Genomic DNA, 20,515 nt, shown 5'->3' on the forward strand with positions numbered 1-20,515 from the left:
GTGCATCGACAATCAAGCTCCAGAGTTGCTCCGCGCTTCGTGTAACGTGGTTCTTACCAGTTTACGTCCGAGTCACCGACAGACAGCCAGGCATAATGGCCGGGATGATGGGCTGGCAACAGTTGGTGTGTGTGTTGTTGGTGCTGACCGTTACTGGTAAGTTAAACTCTTGAACATGTTCTTATATATATATATATATATATATATATATATATATATATATATATATATATATATATGATTTATTTATTTATTTATTTTGCTTTGTCGCTGTCTCCCGCGTTGGCGAGGTAGCGCAAGGAAACAGACGAAAGAATGGCCCAACCCACCCATATACACATGTATATCAATACACTTCAACACACGCAAATATACATACCTATACATCTTAACGTATACATATATATACAGACACAGACATATACATATATATACCTGTACCTGATACATACTGTCTGCCTTTATTTATTTCCATCGCCACTTCGCCACACATGAAATAACAACCCCCTCTCCCCTCATGTGTGCGAGGTAGCGCATATATATTCCAATGAGTCCACGGGGAAAATGAAACTTGTGTTTCATTTTCCCCGTGGACTCATAGGAATATCTGAATATCTTTTAGTGTTACAGTTGAAAACTGTATATATATATATATATATATATATATATATATATATATATATATATATATATATATATATATATATATATATATATATATACTTATTCCTCTGCGTACACAAGCAAGATTTGATGGGTATTTTTACATTGTTTTTTTAGACAGAAATATATTCTATTCTCTCTTTAATTAGTAACATTTTTAGTGTTACAGTTTTCAACTTTTTATTGGAATTTAACTTCACTCGCTATTCACGTTAAGCTTTTAATATAGCCTTCCTTATAAGTTTTATACATCGCTGTCATTTTAATATTTTTGATTATTTTCATTGTGAAATTTACCATGCGGGTATTGATTGAGATTCTGTGTCGAGGGATGTGTGACCTGGGTCAGCTGGGTTGTAGGTTGGATGCGCTGGATCAGTTGTGTCGAGGGTGGAGTGATGTGGGTCAGGTGGGTCTAGGGTTGGGTGAACCAGGTTAGCTCGGTTTAGGGATGAGTGTTGTTAGAGATAAGCACAGACACTACCTTGGTACGAAAGTTCTGAGTGGAGATTATAGTTACTTATGAAGTGGACTAGTGTTGCCCCGGCTTAACCTTGTAATGTGCCATGTATGTACTCTTTTACACATACGCACATACACCACATCTGCTATTTTCGTATTTTCCGGGTGGAAATACCTCCTTCCACCACCACCCTGCGGACTTCCATAATTACGAATTACAATTGTATCTCTACACATCAGTATGATTTGGAAATATAATGACCGTGGCGTCACACCCGAAATGGGCAGTGACGTATTCTGACCTTGAAGAGAACTAAAAAAATGGTAGTCCGTCGCGCGTCAGCACATTAGTTCCTGGGATTTTTTTTTTTTTCGTACAATAGTTGCTGAACTCTCTCTTCCTCCGCAGCCTATGACTCACTTCCGCTTCCATGGTTCCATCCGCTGCCAAATCTTGCTCGAATGACTGTTTGGTTTACTGATGATGTACCAACACTCCTCCCACTGAACAACTTTGAAGTCACAGAAGTGGAATTATCTGAAGATTCGTTTCCCGAACTCTTTTTCTAAGCTAGGTTAGGTTAGATTTGTAGTGTACATTACCCGGATGATCTTTGAGATGGAACCCTTCTTTCTTTCATCCAACATATTACTACACATATACATGTTTACAAGGTTGGTGAAGAAACACCACCTGTAAATCAACCGTGTGACCAGTTTTATCTTAGTGATGTCACCAAGGTGATGTCAGATCAAGGTCAGGTGGAGGATGTGGTCACGATGACCCACGTGCCAACATCACCTCTCACTATTTACAAGGTTTTATGATCCTGTTCCATATTCCCTCCGGTTCAGTATACATAACCTCTATTGCCTCTATTTTTTCAGTCTTTGACTGGTTGTCTAAGGATGTGTTAAGACACGAAAGCCCTAAGGACTCTCGTCTCCTCTCCCAAGCGGTGTTTCAGCATTTATGAAGTCATGTGTTTGTTGCAGTTATCTGCAGTCAAAGGCTAAGAGACAGGGCACAACGAGTGCAACCTCCCCCTCCCTCCCCTCGTAACGTATAGCAGGTGTACTGTTGTATATACATACTAAGATGTCTGTTATTTCTGGAAGTGTTTTTGTCTTGAACAAACATGATTACTAAGGGGTTTCATCACTATGTTATTTGTTAAGAGTTTAGGAGCTTCACAAATTACCTTAAAATGAAGAGGTGAAGATTTCTCACAGAATTCATGCCATTTTAGCGATGACTGACTGGTATATGGAATAGATTTAGGCTGCAGTATCTAGTCATGTGGTAACAATATTCCTTTATTATAGTTTACCATAACACGTTTTCTATAAGAAAGCAGAGACTTTGTTGACATGTCGTGCAGCAGTGTAAGCGACCGACTTTGAGAATTACAATAGTGAGTTACTGTGGCATTCCAACTATTAATTCTCTGTAAGACGTACACACTAGTAAAGATAAACATGATGTCAACAGTGAAAGTATCATCAGTCATCACACACTCTGGGACAACCAAAGGAAAAGACACGACAAGTTCCTGTTTTAGTGAGGAAGGCGAAATAAAAATGCCAGGTAACGACGTTGGGTAAATGGCGGCTTCACAACTCTTCTTCCCCGGCAAAATAAACCTCATGTGACACTGAACAATGTTGGAAGACCTTTAAGCAAAAAATATAACCCCTGCATTCTGGCAGCAGGTTTCAAGAAGAAGCCTTATGAGAAGTTTGCACGACTACTACCTCAGGTGGAGGTGAATTACATGATAGGTATGATTGAGTTCTCAGCACCAGTTGGTAACCAACCTGACCCACATACAGAGCTACAGAAAGATCTTGCCAAATTTGATGTACATTTTACCCCAAAGAAGAATGTAGTGGCTGACAGGCATAGATGGCGAAATTGTGTGCAACAAACAAGAGAATAATTAGATTCATTTATAACCAGACTCAGGATTCTATGCAAGGAATGTTGATATGGAGATCGTAAAGAAAAGCTGCCAACAAGGTGACTGAAGACCCATGAGGAAGACAAATGAAATAAAGACATATTGTGAGGAGAACGCCCGGACACATGAACCCATGATGGAATGCAAGTTCTCTGGCAACATATTTGGGAGACAGGAGAATGCCCAGCATTTGGTAAGACCTGTAGCAAGTACAACAAGATGAATATCATTACAAACAAATACAGATGAAAACCAGACAAGGATCTCAGAAGTATGTATGGTCAGTGGTATTCAAGAGGATGCAGACGACTCTGATGTCCAGTATGTTATGAAGCTTTCAACACAATGCAGCAATACAGCCATCATGACATCCAGGAGGTAGGTGGTAAGAAGGTCATAGTTCAGGTTGACTGTGGCACAGGTGTGAATGCAATGCAACATATAGTTCCTGACAAACAGATAAATCCGTATGATCATTATTGTACTTGTAGAATTAGACTAAGCTAAGCCTATTGGAAAAGAGCAGTTGTTATTTTCAGTTATAAGACTGAGAAGAAATATTCTTCAGAGTTTATTGTTGTTGATCAGGATCTCATGCCAATTTTGGTTGAGAGCATTAGAACAGATGAATCTGATAATCATGAATTATGAGAATATTGGTGGAGTTCAAGATGTGTTCTCTTCAAATTACAGTGATGTGTTTTCAGATCAAATGAAATTACATGGTATTGGTAACAATTGAATCTTCAGATTATCCAGTAGCAATATCATTATGTAGAGTGCCAGTCAGTGCTGAACAAAAAATTTCATAATAAGCTCAGTGAATTACAGAAAATGAAGGTCATAGCCAAAGGGATGAACCAGTAGAGAAGGTTGGTCGTATGTTGATTGTTAGCAAGAAATCTGGTGACATTAGGATTCGTATTGATCCACAAACATAGAATAAATACCTTGCAAACTTCCATGAGAGAGAAAGGTCAGAGAAGAGGCATACAGTAGAGATCTTCACCAAAAGACCTTGCCCCTTTTCTAGTGATCTAGATGCTTTTTTTTTCTTTCAGTCATATTTCCATTATATTCAGGTTATGCAAGGGTGAGGCATTTTCATTTTCCACACACGCTTTTCTCAAATGAGTTACATTAAAGAAGCAGGTTCTTGGTTTGAAATTGAGGGTCTGTACTTGCTTTATTATGCTAAATAGTTCTGATATCCACGATTTCTCTTTTTCTTAAAGGATTGATATGTCCTTTGTATGTATTCCAGAAATTACAGGACAAAAGCTGGATTTAAGTCATGGTCTTGCCAAAGTTACCAGCTTCAGAATGAAAAGCTTTCAATTCATGGAGAATATGTGTACCATTCGTCTTAAGGAGAATGCTACAAACTTCAAGGTAGGTGAATTTTTTTGAAGATGGAAGTTGAAGAGGACAAGGGAGAATGCAGCTTTTCAAAATGAATATGGAATCCTCGTGTTGAAGATTATATGAAATAAATGTTACTTAGAATGTGAAAAGGATCAATTAGTGTTTCGATAGTAATAGGATTATGCACCACTACAGGTTTAGAGATAGGAAATGGAAAAACATTAGATATTATGTAGTAGATGTCTGCAACTCCTTGAGGGAGATTGGAATGGTTAGTAGTGGGTGATTTAAATGTATACGTTGGGAATAGAAATCATTAAGTCAGAGTTTTGGGTTGGTTGGACTTCAGAGGAACAACTATTCCTTCAAACACCCATATTTGCTTCGAGATAATATTCTTGCCATCCACACATTCTTCAATGCTCCCAGAACCTTTGCATCCTCCCTCACCCTGTGACTCACTTCCGCTTCCATGGTTCCATCTGCTGCTAAGTCCTCTCCCAAATATCTAAAACACTCCGCTTCCTCCAGTTTTTCTCCATTCGAACTTACCTCCCAATTAACTTGTCCCTCCACCCTCCTGAACCTAATATGCTTGCTCTTACTCACATATACTCTCAAGTTTCTCCTTTCACACATTTTACCAAACTCAGTCACCAACCTCTGCAGTTTCTCGTCCGAATCAGCCGCCAGTGCTGTATCATCAGCAAACAACAACTGACTCACTTCCCAAGTGGTTTGATTGAGTAAGTAACGTAAGGATAGGAGAGATGTGTGGTAATAAAAAGAGTGGTTGAAATGGTTTGGAGACATGGAGAGAATGAGGGAGGAAAGATTGACAAAGAGGATATATGTGTCAGAGGTGGAGGGAACATGTAGAAGCAGGAGACCAAATTGAAGGTGGAAGGATGGAGTGAAAAAAGATTTTGAGCAATCGGGGCCTGAACATGTATCATTTGAAACAGAAATACGGGCATTAGAACCTAATAGATATATACAAGATGATATCCCAATACATATATATATATATATATATACATATTTTTTTTTTTTTTTGCTTTGTCGCTGTCTCCCGCGTTTGCGAGGCAGCGCAAGGAAACAGACAAAAGAAATGGCCCAACCCACCCCCATACACATGTATATACATACGTCCACACACGCAAATATACATACCTACACAGCTTTCCATGGTTTACCCCAGACGCTTCACATGCCCTGATTCAATCCACTGACAGCACGTCAACCCCGGTATACCACATCGATCCAATTCACTCTATTCCTTGCCCTCCTTTCACCCTCCTGCATGTTCAGGCCTCGATCACACAAAGTCTTTTTCACTCCATCTTTCCACCTCCAATTTGGTCTCCCTCTCCTCGTTCCCTCCACCTCCGACACATATATCCTCTTGGTCAATCTTTCCTCACTCATTCTCTCCATGTGCCCAAACCATTTCAAAACACACTCTTCTGCTCTCTCAACCACGCTCTTTTTATTTCCACACATCTCTCTTACCCTTACGTTACTCACTCGATCAAACCACCTCACACCACACATTGTCCTCAAACATCTCATTTCCAGCACATCCATCCTCCTGCGCACAACTCTATCCATAGCCCACGCCTCGCAACCATACAACATTGTTGGAACCACTATTCCTTCAAACATACCCATTTTTGCTTTCCGAGATAATGTTCTCGACTTTCACACATTCTTCAAGGCTCCCAGAATTTTCGCCCTCTCCCCCACCCTATGATCCACTTCCGCTTCCATGGTTCCATCCGCTGCCAGATCCATTCCCAGATATCTAAAACACTTTACTTCCTCCAGTTTTTCTCCATTCAAACTTACCTCCCAATTAACTTGACCCTCAACCCTACTGTACCCTAATAACCTTGCTCTTATTCACATTTACTCTTAACTTTCTTCTTTCACACACTTTACCAAACTCAGTCACCAGCTTCTGCAGTTTCTCACATGAATCATCCACCAGCGCTGTATCATCAGCGAACAACAACTGACTCACTTCCCAAGCTCTCCCATCCCCAACAGACTTCATACTTGCCCCTCTTTCCAAAACTCTTCCATCTACCTCCCTAACAACCCCATCCATAAACAAATTAAACAACCATGGAGACATCACACACCCCTGCCGCAAACCTATATTCACTGAGAACCAATCACTTTCCTCTCTTCCTACACGTACACATGCCTTACATCCTCGATAAAAACTTTTCACTGCTTCTAACAACTTGCCTCCCACACCATATATTCTTAATACCTTCCACAGAGCATCTTTATCAACTCTATCATATGCCTTCTCCAGATCCATAAATGCTACATACAAATTCATTTGCTTTTCTAAGTATTTCTCACATACATTCTTCAAAGCAAACACCTGATCCACACATCCTCTACCACTTCTGAAACCACACTGCTCTTCCCCAATCTGATGCTCTGTACATGCCTTCACCCTCTCAATCAATACCCTCCCATATAATTTACCAGGAATACTCAACAAACTTATACCTCTGTAATTTGAGTACTCACTCTTATCCCCTTTGCCTTTGTACAATGGCACTATGCACGCATTCCGCCAATCCTCAGGCACCTCACCATGAGTCATACATACATTAAATAACCTTACCAACCAGTCAACAATACAGTCACCCCCTTTTTTAATAAATTCCACTGCAATACCATCCAAACCTGCTGCCTTGCCGGCTTTCATCTTCCGCAAAGTTTTTACTACCTCTTCTCTGTTTACCAAATCATTTTCCCTAACCCTCTCACTTTGCACACCACCTCGACCAAAACATCCTATATCTGCCACTCTATCATCAAACACATTCAACAAACCTTCAAAATACTCACTCCATCTCCTCACATCACCACTACTTGTTATCACCTCCCCATTTGCGCCCTTCACTGAAGTTCCCATTTGCTCCCTTGTCTTACGCACTTTATTTACATCCTTCCAGAACATCTTTTTATTCTCCCTAAAATTAAATGATACTCTCTCACCCCAACTCTCATTTGCCCTCTTTTTCACCTCTTGCACCTTTCTCTTGACCTCATGTCTCTTTCTTTTATACATCTCCCACTCAATTGCATTTTTTCCCTGCAAAAATCGTCCAAATGCCTCTCTCATCTCTTTCACTAATAATCTTACTTCTTTATCCCACCACTCACTACCCTTTCTAATCAACCCACCTCCCACTCTTCTCATGCCACAAGCATCTTTTGCGCAATCCATCACTGATTCCCTAAATACATCCCATTCCTCCCCCACTCCCCTTACTTCCATTGTTCTCACCTTTTTCCATTCTGTACTCAGTCTCTCCTGGTACTTCCTCACACAAGTCTCCTTCCCAAGCTCACTTACTCTCACCACCCTCTTCACCCCAACATTCACTCTTCTTTTCTGAAAACCCATACAAATCTTCACCTTAGCCTCCACAAGATAATGATCAGACATCCCTCCAGTTGCACCTCTCAGCACATTAACATCCAAAAGTCTCTCTTTCGCGCGCATGTCAATTAACACGTAATCCAATAACGCTCTCTGGCCATCTCTCCTACTTACATAAGTATACTTATGTATATCTCGCTTTTTAAACCAGGTATTCCCAATCACCAGTCTTTTTTTCAGCACATAAATCTACAAGCTCTTCACCATTTCCATTTACAACACTGAACACCCCATGTATACCAATTATTCCCTCAACTGCCATATTATTCACCTTTTCATTCATATCACCCATCACTATATATATATATATATATATATATATATATATATATATATATATATATATATATATATATATATATATGAAGTCTGTTGGGGATGAGAGAGCTTGGGAAGTGAGTCAGTTGTTGTTCGCTGATGACACAGCGCTGGTGGCTGATTCATGTGTGAAACTGCAGAAGCTGGTGACTGAGTTTGGTAAAGTGTGTGGAAGAAGAAAGTTAAGAGTAAATGTGAATAAGAGCAAGGTTATTAGGTACAGTAGGGTTGAGGGTCAAGTCAATTGGGAGGTGAGTTTGAATGGAGAAAAACTGGAGTAAGTGAAGTGTTTTAGATATCTGGGAGTGGATCTGGCAGCGGATGGAACCATGGAAGCGGAAGTGGATCATAGGGTGGGGGAGGGGGCGAAAATTCTGGGGGCCTTGAAGAATGTGTGGAAGTCGAGAACATTATCTCGGAAAGCAAAAATGGGTATGTTTGAAGGAATAGTGGTTCCAACAATGTTGTATGGTTGCGAGGCGTGGGCTATGGATAGAGTTGTGCGCAGGAGGATGGATGTGCTGGAAATGAGATGTTTGAGGACAATGTGTGGTGTGAGGTGGTTTGATCGAGTGAGTAACGTAAGGGTAAGAGAGATGTGTGGAAATAAAAAGAGCATGGTTGAGAGAGCAGAAGAGGGTGTTTTGAAGTGGTTTGGGCACATGGAGAGGATGAGTGAGGAAAGATTGACCAAGAGGATATATGTGTCGGAGGTGGAGGGAACAAGGAGAAGAGGGAGACCAAATTGGAGGTGGAAAGATGGAGTGAAAAAGATTTTGTGTGATCGGGGCCTGAACATGCAGGAGGGTGAAAGAAGGGCAAGGAATAGAGTGAATTGGAGCGATGTGGTATACCGGGGCTGACGTGCTGTCAGTGGATTGAATCAAGGCATGTGAAGCGTCTGGGGTAAACCATGGAAAGCTGTGTAGGTATGTATATTTGCGTGTGTGGACGTATGTATATACATGTGTATGGGGGGGGGGTTGGGCCATTTCTTTCGTCTGTTTCCTTGCGCTACCTCGCAAACGCGGGAGACAGCGACAAAGTATAAAAAAGAAAAAAAAAAATTTTTTTTTTTTATTTTGCTTTGTCGCTGTCTCCCGCGTTAGCGAGGTAGCGCAAGGAAACGGACAAAACAATGGCCCAACCCACCCACATACACATGTATATACATACACGTCCACACACGCAAATATACATACCTATACATCTCTGTGTATACATATATATACACACACAAACATATAAATATATACACATGTACATAATTCATACTGTCTGCCTTTATTTATTCCCATCGCCACCTCACCACACATGAAATAACAACCCCCTCCCCCCTCATGTGTGTGAGGTAGTGCTAGGAAAAGACAACAAAGGCCCCATTCGTTCACACTCAGTCTCTAGCTGTCATGTAATAATGCACCGAAACCACAGCTCCCATTCCACATCCAGGGCCCACAAAACTTTCCATGGTTTAACCCCAGACGCTTCACATGCCCTGGTTCAATCCATTGACAGCACGTCGACCCCGGTATACCACATCATTCCAATTCACTCTATTCCTTGCACGCCTTTCACCCTCCTGCATGTTCAGGCCCCGATCACTCAAAATCATTTTCACTCCATCTTTCCACCTCCAATTTGGTCTCCCATTTCTCCTCGTTCCCTCCACCTCTGACACATATATCCTCTTTGTCAATCTTTCCTCACTCATTCTCTCCATGTGACCAAACCATTTCAAAACACCCTCTTCTGCTCTCTCAACCACACTCTTTTTATTTCCACACATCTCTCTTACCCTTACATTACTTACTCGATCAAACCACCTCACACCACATATTGTCCTCAAACATCTCATTTCCAGCACATCCACCCTCCTGCGCACAACTTTATCCATAGCCCACGCCTTGCAACCATACAACATTGTTGGAACCACTATTCCTTCAAACATACCCATTTTTGCTTTCCGAGATAATGTTCTCAACTTCCAAACTTTCTTCAAGGCTCCCAGAATTTTCGCCCCCTCCCCCACCCTATGATTCACTTCCGCTTCCATGGTTCCATCCGCTGCCAGATTCACTCCCAGATATCTAAAACACTTTACTTCCTCCAGTTTTTCTCCATTCAAACTTACCTCCCGATTGACTTGACCCTCAACCCTACTGTACCTAATAACCTTGCTCTTATTCACATTTACTCTCAACTTTCTTCTTTCACACACTTTACCAAACTCAGTCACCAGCTTCTGCAGTTTCTCACATGAATCAGCCACCAGCGCTGTATCATCAGTGAACAACAACTGACACTTCCCAAGCTCTCTCATCCACGACAGACTTCGTACTTGCCCCTCTTTCCAAAACTCTTGCATTCACCTCCCTAACAACCCCATCCATAAACAAATTAAACAACCATGGAGACATCACACACCCCTGCCGCAAACCTACATTCACTGAGAACCAATCACTTTCCTCTCTTCCTACACGAACACATGCCTTACATCCTCGATAAAAACTTTTCACTGCTTCTAACAACTTGCCTCCCACATCATATATTCTTAATACCTTCCACAGAGCATCTATATCAACTCTATCATATGCCTTCTCCAGATCCATAAGTGCTGCATACGAATCCATTTGCTTTTCAAGTATTTCTCACATACATTCTTCAAAGCAAATACCTGATCCACACATCCTCTACCACTTCTGAAACCACACTGCTTTTCCCCAGTCTGATGCTCTGTACATGCCTTCACCCTCTCAATCAATACCCTCCTATATAATTTACCAGGAATACTCAACAAACTTATACCTCTGTAATTTGAGCACTCACTCTTATCCCCTTTGCCTTTGTAGAATGGCACTATGCAAACATTCTGCCAATCCTCAGGCACCTCACCATGAATCATACATGCATTAAATAACCTTACCAACCAGTCAACAATACAGTCACCCCCTTTTTTAATAAATTCCACTGCAATACCATCCAAACCTGCTGCCTTGCCAGCTTTCATCTTCCGCAAAGCTTTTACTACCTTTTCTCTGTTTACCAAATCATTTTCCCTAACTCTCTCACTTTGCACACCACCTCGACCAAAACACCTTATGTCTGCCACTCTATCATCAAACACATTCAACAAACCTTCAAAGTACTCACTCCATCTTCTCACATCACCACTATTTGTTATCACCTCCCCATTAGCCCCCTTCACTGAAGTTCCCATTTGTTCCCTTGTTTTACGCACTTTATTTACCTCCTTCCAAAACATCTTTTTATTCTCCCTAAAATTTAATGATACTTTCTCACCCCAACTCTCATTTGCCCTCTTTTTCAACCTCTTGCACCTTTCTCTTGACCTCCTGCCTCTTTCTTTTATACATCTCCCACTCATTTGCATTATTTCCTTGCAAAAGTCGTCCAATTGCCTCTCTCTTCTCTTTCACTAATAATCTTACTTCTTCACCCCACCACTCACTACCCTTTCTAATCTGCCCACCTCCCACGCTTCTGATGCCACAAGCATCTTTTGCGCAAGCCATCACTGCTTCCCTAAATACATCCCATTCCTCCCCCACTCCCCTAATGTCCTTTGTTCTCACCTTTTTCCATTCTGTATTCAGTCTCTCCTGGTACTTCCTCACACAAGTCTCCTTCCCAAGCTCACTTACTCTCACCACTCTCTTCACCCCAACATTCTCTCTTCTTTTCTGAAAACCTCCACAAATCTTCACCTTCGCCTCCACAAGATAATGATCAGACATCCCTCCAGTTGCACCTCTCAGGACATTAACATCCAAAAGTCTCTCTTTCGCACGCCTATCAATTAACATGTAATCCAATAATGCTCTCTGGCCATCTCTCCTACTTACATACATATACTTATGTATATCTCTCTTTTTAAACCAGGTATTCCCAGTCACCAGTCCTTTTTCAGCACATAAATCTACAAGCTCTTCACCATTTCCATTTACAACACTGAACACCCCATGTATACCAATTATTCCTTCAACTGTCACATTACTCACCTTTGCATTCAAATCACCCATCACTATAACCTGATCTCGTGCATCAAAACCACTAACACACTCATTCAGCTGCTCCCAAAACACTTGCCTCTCATGGTCTCTCTCCATCAACTTTCATATATATGTATATATATATTTTGCTTTGTTGCTGTCTCCCGCATTTGCAAGGTAGCGCAAGGAAACAGACGAAAGAAATGGCCCAACCCACCCCCATACACATGTATATACATACATGTCCACACACACAAATATACATACCCATACATCTCAATGTACACATATATATACACACACAGACACATACATATATACACATGCACGCAATTCACACTGTCTGCCTTTATTCATTCCCATCGCCACCTCGCCACACATGGAATAACATCCCCCTCCCCCTCATGTGTGCGAGGTAGCGCTAGGAAAAGACCACAAAGGCCCCATTGGTTCACACTCAGTCTCTAGCTGTCATGCAATAATGCCCGAAACCACAGCTCCCTTTCCACATCCAGGCCCCACAGAACTTTCCATGGTTTACCCCAGATGCTTCACATGCCCTGATTCAATCCATTGACAGCACGTTGACCCCGGTATACCACATCAATCCAATTCATTCCATTCCTTGCCCGCCTTTCCCCCTCCTGCATGTTCAGGCCCCGATCACTCAAAATCTTTTTCACTCCATCTTTCCACCTCCAATTTGGTCGTATATATATATATATATATATATATATATATATATATATATATATATATATATATATATATATATATATTATCCCTGGGGATAGGGGATTAAGAATACTTCCCACGTATTCCCTGCGTGTCGTAGAAGGCGACTAAAAGGGGAGGGAGCGGGGGGCTGGAAATCCTCCCCTCTCGTTTTTTTTTTAATTTTCCAAAAGAAGGAACAGAGGGGGCCAGGTGAGGATATTCCGAAAAAGGCCCAGTCCTCTGTTCTTAACGCTACCTCGCTAATGCGGGAAATGGCGAATAGTTTGAAAAAAAAAAAAAAATATATATATATATACTGACACTTTTCCTCTTACAGTATTTACACCCCAGCCAACTGCGTGGGACTTTTGTCAGGATAATTGGCAGTTGTGCTGGCTCACTCCATTTCTTCCACTTACTTTCTTAATTTTTTTGTATCAAAATGATTATCAATTAACACATTAAAATCCTGATAAAGAGAATTATGGAGGAAAGATACATAAATGATGATTGCATCCAGAAAATTTTGCAAGTAGAATATGAGAGAAATATGTTTGCTCCGGAACAGTCCATGGCAGTGCTGGCTTACTCCACATCTCCAGCCCATTTTTTATTTTTGTGAATATCTAAATTACTATTAGTAGATGGGTTAGCCAAAAGCCTAATGAAGAGAACCTTATGAGAAATGTATAGATAAGAATAGTTCCATGATTATTTTGAGTAAAAGTTATTTATGTTTGGCAGTTGACAGGAAACTGAGGGTCCTTTAGGGAAGCTCCAACCATGTACATGATGTAGAATCCCCACACCATTGGTCATATCAATTATGGCATCATAATATTGAAACCTCACTTTCTGCCTAGGTGTTTTCTATTACAATGTAACAGTTGAGTTTGACATAAGGCAATGGTAGTGATTTATTATGATGCAACAGTTTATTCCAGAGTTCAAATCTGCTATCTTTTCTTTTACAGGAATCCCTCAAGAATACTGTTGATTGTCAACAGCAGATTATAAATGATTTTCTTCAGGAAATGAACCCCAATATACAAAATGAGCAGGAGATCATAAGGAAAGCATGTAGGTAAGCTTTTATAAGAGAAGTATTGAGTAAGAGGTTATAACTGGTGGTATAAGCAAATGGTGTGAATCATAAGTGGGATACAGTTAAGTATGTGTATTATTACTATAATTTTTCAGTATCTTACATATAGTTTTATTGGCAATTGCTTTTCTTGTTTTAACACATCCAACTTGTCTTGTATAATGTACTGGGCATTATTTTACTTTGTGGTTGTGGGATGATCATAATTTAACTGAATCATGCTAGAGTGAGAGAAGAAATGGTACAGTTTGTTTGGGAAACTTGCAAGGTAGAGAGTTTGTCCCATATCTAATGAATAGATGATTGTTTTTTAGTTTATAAAAAAGCAGTATAGCTAGATTAATTGCATGATATACTGCTATCCCCCAACATGCAACAGTTAAACTTGATTCACTTGTGGATTAGGGTATTGTACATTCAGGGGTGAGTTCATAAACTTGTGGCAGCATTTTTACATGCAGTCTGATACACCTGAATGATGTGGGAGATGTGTTCAGGTGTAGCCCTGAACGCAGCTCCCACTTCAGTCAAGTGGAGTCCATCCTTTGTAAACTTATCACTTTGCATGTAGAAGTGCTACCACAAGTTTATGAACTCATCTCCTTTAAGAACTTCATGAAGGATGGACTACAACTGAATGATGTGGGAGGTGCTTGGTTTGATAGGCTCTGTAGTTAGTCTACATGTGTGTTTTGTCTAAAAATGTTTTATGTTAATGTTTGGAGTATACGAAATAAAGGCTTAGAGTTAGTGACATCATTGTTAGAAGGAAAATATTATATGATTGCCATTTCTGTATCTTGGTTAGATATCAGCAGAAGAGATTTCCTCACCAAATACTTAATTCCAGGTTACACTCTGTTTAATGGGGATAGGGGAAACAAAGTAGGTGGTTATGTCTGGCTCTTTGTTAAAGCTCATTTAAATCCCATAGAAAAGTCTGTTGTTGTTGAGAATATTGACTTCATTTTTGGTGAAATTAAGGGTATGTGAAAAAATAAGAGTAGGACTAGTTTATAGGCCCCCTGCACAGACACCAGAGGTAGGCAAAAGATTTTATGGTCAGATAGCAGAAATCTGTAATGGACAAGACTGTATCATAGTAGATTATAACATACTGGTATCTAAGTGGGGAGAATCCCCTTCCAGTAGCTCTGGGCATAGATTCTACCTAAATTTGCTTGCTAGTGCCCTAATCCAATTAGTTAATTAGTTAAGACATGTACTAATGACAAGAATATATTAGATTTAGTTTTAACTACAAATGAGGATCTCGTTAATAATGTTGAAGTTGGAGAAGAGTTTGGTACAAGTGACAACCAACAAACTACTTTTGAAGGTCACTTTCAACACTGCATGTAGTGTTGGTCAGTATGACAGTCGTGAAAAAGTACCCAATTTTAAATGAGCAAATTTTATTGGTCTCATTGCTCTTGACCGGCAAACTTGGGATGATATAGCCAATGAAACTGACATGAATGTAGCTTAGAAAAGCTTCATAAAAACCTAAAAGCTGCAGAGGGAACATATACTAATTCATATTAGATGGTTTATTTCTAAAATTAAACCAAAATGGAGGAGTGGTGAAATAGAAAGGTGCATGTTCTCTAACAAAGCAGCTCATGAGAAACTCGGAGCCAGTAACCAACGTGATAAAGTAAACTATGTAAAGTTGTGTAGAGAAAGTAAGAGTCATATGACAAAGTAAACATCAATATGAAGTGTATATTGCTGAGGATAGTAAAAGAAACCTTAAGGAGTTTTACAGTTATGTTAGAATGTAGGGTCATAACCCAGTTAATGATAAATCCATTAATTATGAAAAACAGTGACTTGGTTCAAGACAACAAAGCATTGGCAATAATGTTAACTTACTTTTTTGCTTCTGTATTTACAATCAAAGACACAATCCATGTCTTGAATTCAGTTTCATTGATAAGAGGCATCATCTACAAAAAATATGTAATACTTCCTTCTCTAATGCCTTGAAGGCGACTGAGCATGATATACCCTGTAAAGGCATTCTGTACCCATAACCCCCTAAATCTCATACCTCAACCTAGAACTTAGCCTTGGGATTATGGTTTAAAATGTAAATTCATATATATATATATATACAGGTGGAGAGATTACCCTGGCATCATATATATTTATAGGTGCCAGGGTAAAAATATTAAGGTAAAAATTTCCCTTTTTTCAAATGTCTCAAATACAAGGTTTACATGTCACAAGTCAAAAATGTTCTGGGTGAATATTCAGGATCTGGTTGTGTGAGATAGAGATTAACTTGCTTAGCTCACAAGTCAAAAATGTTCTGGGTGAATATTCAGGATCTTGTTGTGAGAGATAAACTTGCTTAGCTCAGAACAAGAATGATATATAAGAACATGAAAAATTGGAGGAAGTGAAGTGTTTTAGATATCTGGGAATGGACATAGCAGCAGATGGAACCATGGAAATGGAAGTGAGTAACAAGGTGGGGGAGGGGGTGAAGGTTCTGGAAGCGTTGAAGAATATGTGGAAGGCAAGAACTTTATCTCGGAGAGCAAAAATGGGTGTTTGAAGGAATGGTAGTTCCAACAATGTTATATGGTTGCGAGGCATGGGCTATAGATAGGGTTGTGCTGAGGAGGGTGGATGTGTTGTTGGAAATGAAATGTTTGAGTACAATATGTGGTGTGAGGTGGTTTGATGTGAGTAAGTAATAAAAGGGTAATAGAGATGTGTGGTAATAAAAAGAGTGTGGTTGAGAGAGCAGAAGAGGGTATGTTGAAATGGTTTGGACACATAGAGAGAATGAGTGAGGAAAGACTGACAAAGAGGATATATGTGTCAGAGGTGAGGGAAGAAGGAGAAGAGGGAGACTAAATTAGAGGTGAAAGGATGGAGTGAAAAAGATTTCGAGTGATTGGGGCCTGAATATACAGGAGGGTGAAAGGTATGCAAGGAATAGAGTGAATTGGAATGATGTGGTATACCGAGGTCAACGTGCTGTCATTGGATTGAATCAGGGCATGTGAAACGTCTGGGGTAAACCATGGAAAGGTCTGTGGGGCCTGGATATGGAAAGGGAGCTGTGGTTTCAGTGACAGCTAGAGACAGTGTGAATGAATATGGCCTTTTTTGTCTTTTCCTGGCACTACCTCGCTGGAGGGGGGGATGCTACTTCATGTGTGGCGGGGTGGTGACAGGAATGGATGAAGGCAGCAAGTGTGAATATGTAATAATAATTATAATGATAGTAGTTCCAACAATGTTATATGGTTGCGAGGCATGGGCTATAGATAGGGCTGTGCGGAGGAGGTGAGTAGTATTGGTAATATACCTCCCAGGTTGTTGGTAATGTGGTTGAAGGTACAGGAAGAATTTTACCATGCAAGGCATGGACAAATTTAGTAATTGTTTTGTTGCAGTTATCTTGATAGTCAGGAATGGCATGATTGATGCAGAGAAGTGAAAGTATAATTTTGTGCTATAATTTCTGTGGATATTATCAAAACAAGAGTTTGACACAATCTAAAATTTCAGCTTTGAGAAACATATCATGAAATGTAATGAAAATATCAACCGGGAAATTCAAAGGTGTCTGATTGGTCAAGAAAGAGATGTCATGAACATCACATTGAAGACCATGCGAGCTGCCGTTGATTATGTATGCTATAATGATGGTGAGAGAATTGCCTGTAAGTATTTTATGGATTTTTTTCTGTTTGAGTTTTGTATTACTGTTTGTGCATCATGAGGAAAGTTTCACGCTTGTGTAGCCCTGACCCATAACCTTTGATAGTCTGATTTTATTTACCATCCATTTTTAATTTGAATAGGCACAGTAACTATACCATGTCTGCTCTTGGTTATGCACAAGCAAAAAGTCACCTTTGGCAAGGTTGTTTCTTTAGAGGACAGAATAAGTATAATGATAATAGAATAATAATTTATTTTTTATTGTCAGGATAAGAATGCTTTAATACAATTTGAGAAAAAGGTGTCATATAGGAGTGGAAAGATAATTCTGTTGAGACGTTAAAGGGTTAATATATAAGATAATTGTCTCCTTTAATTCATTCACTCTTACACATGGGACCAGAGTCATCATCTTTTAGGAGAATGGTTAGTCTTCAGAAGAAGACATTGGAGAAAGTAGTGGAGAAGAATAAATCTGTGGCTCTTGCTCAGTTTTTGTTGCTACCTTTAATCAGTTGTCGCTATGGATAACACCCATCTGTATTACCTGCGATTGGGAAACTGTTGTTGAATCAGATAATTCAGGGGTTGACGCAGAGAAATTTAATGACCTTCCCTTTCCCTCTCAGAAACCCTAGTTCCACTCATTCCTGCTTTGCCACCACTTCAGGCTATCATTAGATTTTCTGGCATATTTTCATTAAATATCAAAACTGATTGATAAGAGGGTATCTAATGTTGTTCCCAATCTAAGTTGTTTAGTTTATATTCCATACATAAGAGTAAGATCTGGAAAAAGTTTGGTCAGGAATATACCCCACCTCTATGTAGTAGGTTTCATATTCTTGACTTATGATGATTTGACTTGCAACAGAATTCAAGGAATATAAGTGTCACAAGTCAAGGGAATGTGGTAATTGGAATTAGAAGAATGGATAATGATAATGGAAAATATGTATAGTGTGGAGAGATCTTTCAAAAGATATATGGATGAAGCCTCCTCAGACCATGTATCGCAGATAATGAGTTAGGAAAGATCTGTCTATCTGTCCTATATCTCTTGACACCTGTTCCTGACTGGAACTCCCTAAGAGAGTGGCCATGGCAATGGAGTCTCCATAACTAGTGAACTCCAGTGCTACATCATAGCCTCTAGTACTTGATGTTCCTATTGACTACTTATACCTAATGCTCCCACTGATTACTTCTACCTAATGTTCCTACCTATTATGTCTATCTACTGCTCCTACCATGTTGCCAAATGGCAGGGCTAGTGCATAGTGCTCACGACAGGTAAATTCTAGGTTACAAAGAGTGAGCTGTATGAGTTAATTGTATGTTGAGGAGAGATTGTATGTTTTTGGATGGAAAACCAGTAGTCCACAAGTGGGTGAGGCAGAAAGGAAAGATCGCTATCAGGGTCAGAGGAGTGCAAGTATAATGAAAATAAATAATATAGTATTTAATTATTTATTGATTTATTATATTTCGTTGCTGTCTCCCACGTCAGCAAAGTAACGCAAGGAAACAGACGAAAGAATGGCTTAACCCACCCACATACATATGTATACACATACACACCCACATATACATACCTATACATACACACACATACACATACATATATACACGTGTACATATTCATACTTGCTGCCTTCATCCATTCCCGTCACCACCTCGCCACACAGGAAATGGCTCTCCCCTTCCCCCACATGCGTGCACAAGGTAGTGCTAGGAAAAGACAACAAAGGCCACATTTGTTCACACTCAGTCTCTGGCTTTCATGTGTAATGCACCGAACCACAGCTCCCTTTCCACATCCAGGCCCCACAAAACTTTCCATGGTTTACCCCAGACGCTTCACATGCCCTGGTTCAATCCATTGATAGCACATTGACCCCAGTATATCACATTGTTCCAATTCACTGTATTCCTTGCATGCCTTTCATCCTCCTGTATGTTCAGGCCCCGATCGCTCCAAATCTTTTTCACTCCATCCTTCCACCTCCAATTTGGTCTCCCACTTCTTTTCCCTCCACCTCTGATACATATATCCTCTTTGTCAATCTTTCCTCACTCATTCTCTCCATGTAATCAAACCATTTCAATACACCCTCTTCTGCTTTCTCGACCACACTCTTTTTATTACCACTCATCTTTCTTACCCTTTCATTACTTACTCGATCAAAACCACCTCACATATTGTCCTCAAACTTCTCATTTTCAACACATCCACCCTCCTCAGCACAACCTTATCTGTAGCCCATGCCTCGTAACCATATGAAATTCCTTCAAACATACTCATTTTTGCTCTCTCAGATAATGTTCTTGCCTTCCACACATTCTTCAGTGCTCCCAGAACCTTCACCCCCTCCCCCACCCTGACTCATTTCTGCTTCCATGGTTCCATCCGCTGCTAAGTCCACTACCAGATATCTAAAACACTTCACTTCCTCCAGTTTTTCTCCATTCAAACTTACCTCCCAATTAACTTGTCCCACAACCCTACTGAACCTAATAACCTTGCTCCCAGTGAATGTCTGGTTTGCGGAACAGGTGCATGATGTCTCTATGGTTGTTTAATTTGTGTATGGATGGGGTTGTTAGGGAGGTGAATGCAAGAGTTTTGGAGAGAGGGGCAAGTATGCAGTCTGTTGTTGATGAGAGGGCTTGGGAAGGGCGTCAGTTGTTGTTTGTTGATGATACAGCACTGGTACCTGATTCGGGTGAGAAACTGCATAAGCTGGTGACTGAATTT

The 20,515-nt window shown here is 40.2% G+C and overlaps 1 protein-coding gene across 2 annotated transcripts in view; it reads left to right on the forward strand.

Annotated features, from left to right (window-relative positions):
• Positions 1-20,515, forward strand: part of LOC139764490 (27 kDa hemolymph glycoprotein-like) — a 25,239-nt gene continuing 4,724 nt past the window's right edge. Inside the window, exons 1-4 of one of the 2 annotated variants that reach the window (XM_071691082.1) lie at positions 1-156; positions 4,351-4,478; positions 13,943-14,052; positions 17,602-17,756. In XM_071691082.1, coding sequence (XP_071547183.1) covers positions 96-156; positions 4,351-4,478; positions 13,943-14,052; positions 17,602-17,756 — 454 coding nt within the window. In that variant the 5' untranslated portion in view covers positions 1-95. Of the gene's footprint in view, positions 157-2,523; positions 3,465-4,350; positions 4,479-13,942; positions 14,053-17,601; positions 17,757-20,515 lie in introns of those variants that run through there. The other variant, XM_071691083.1, reaches the window with a different exon arrangement.

This window comes from Panulirus ornatus, chromosome 50 (assembly GCF_036320965.1).
Source record: "Panulirus ornatus isolate Po-2019 chromosome 50, ASM3632096v1, whole genome shotgun sequence".
Taxonomy (NCBI): Eukaryota; Metazoa; Arthropoda; class Malacostraca; order Decapoda; family Palinuridae; genus Panulirus; species Panulirus ornatus.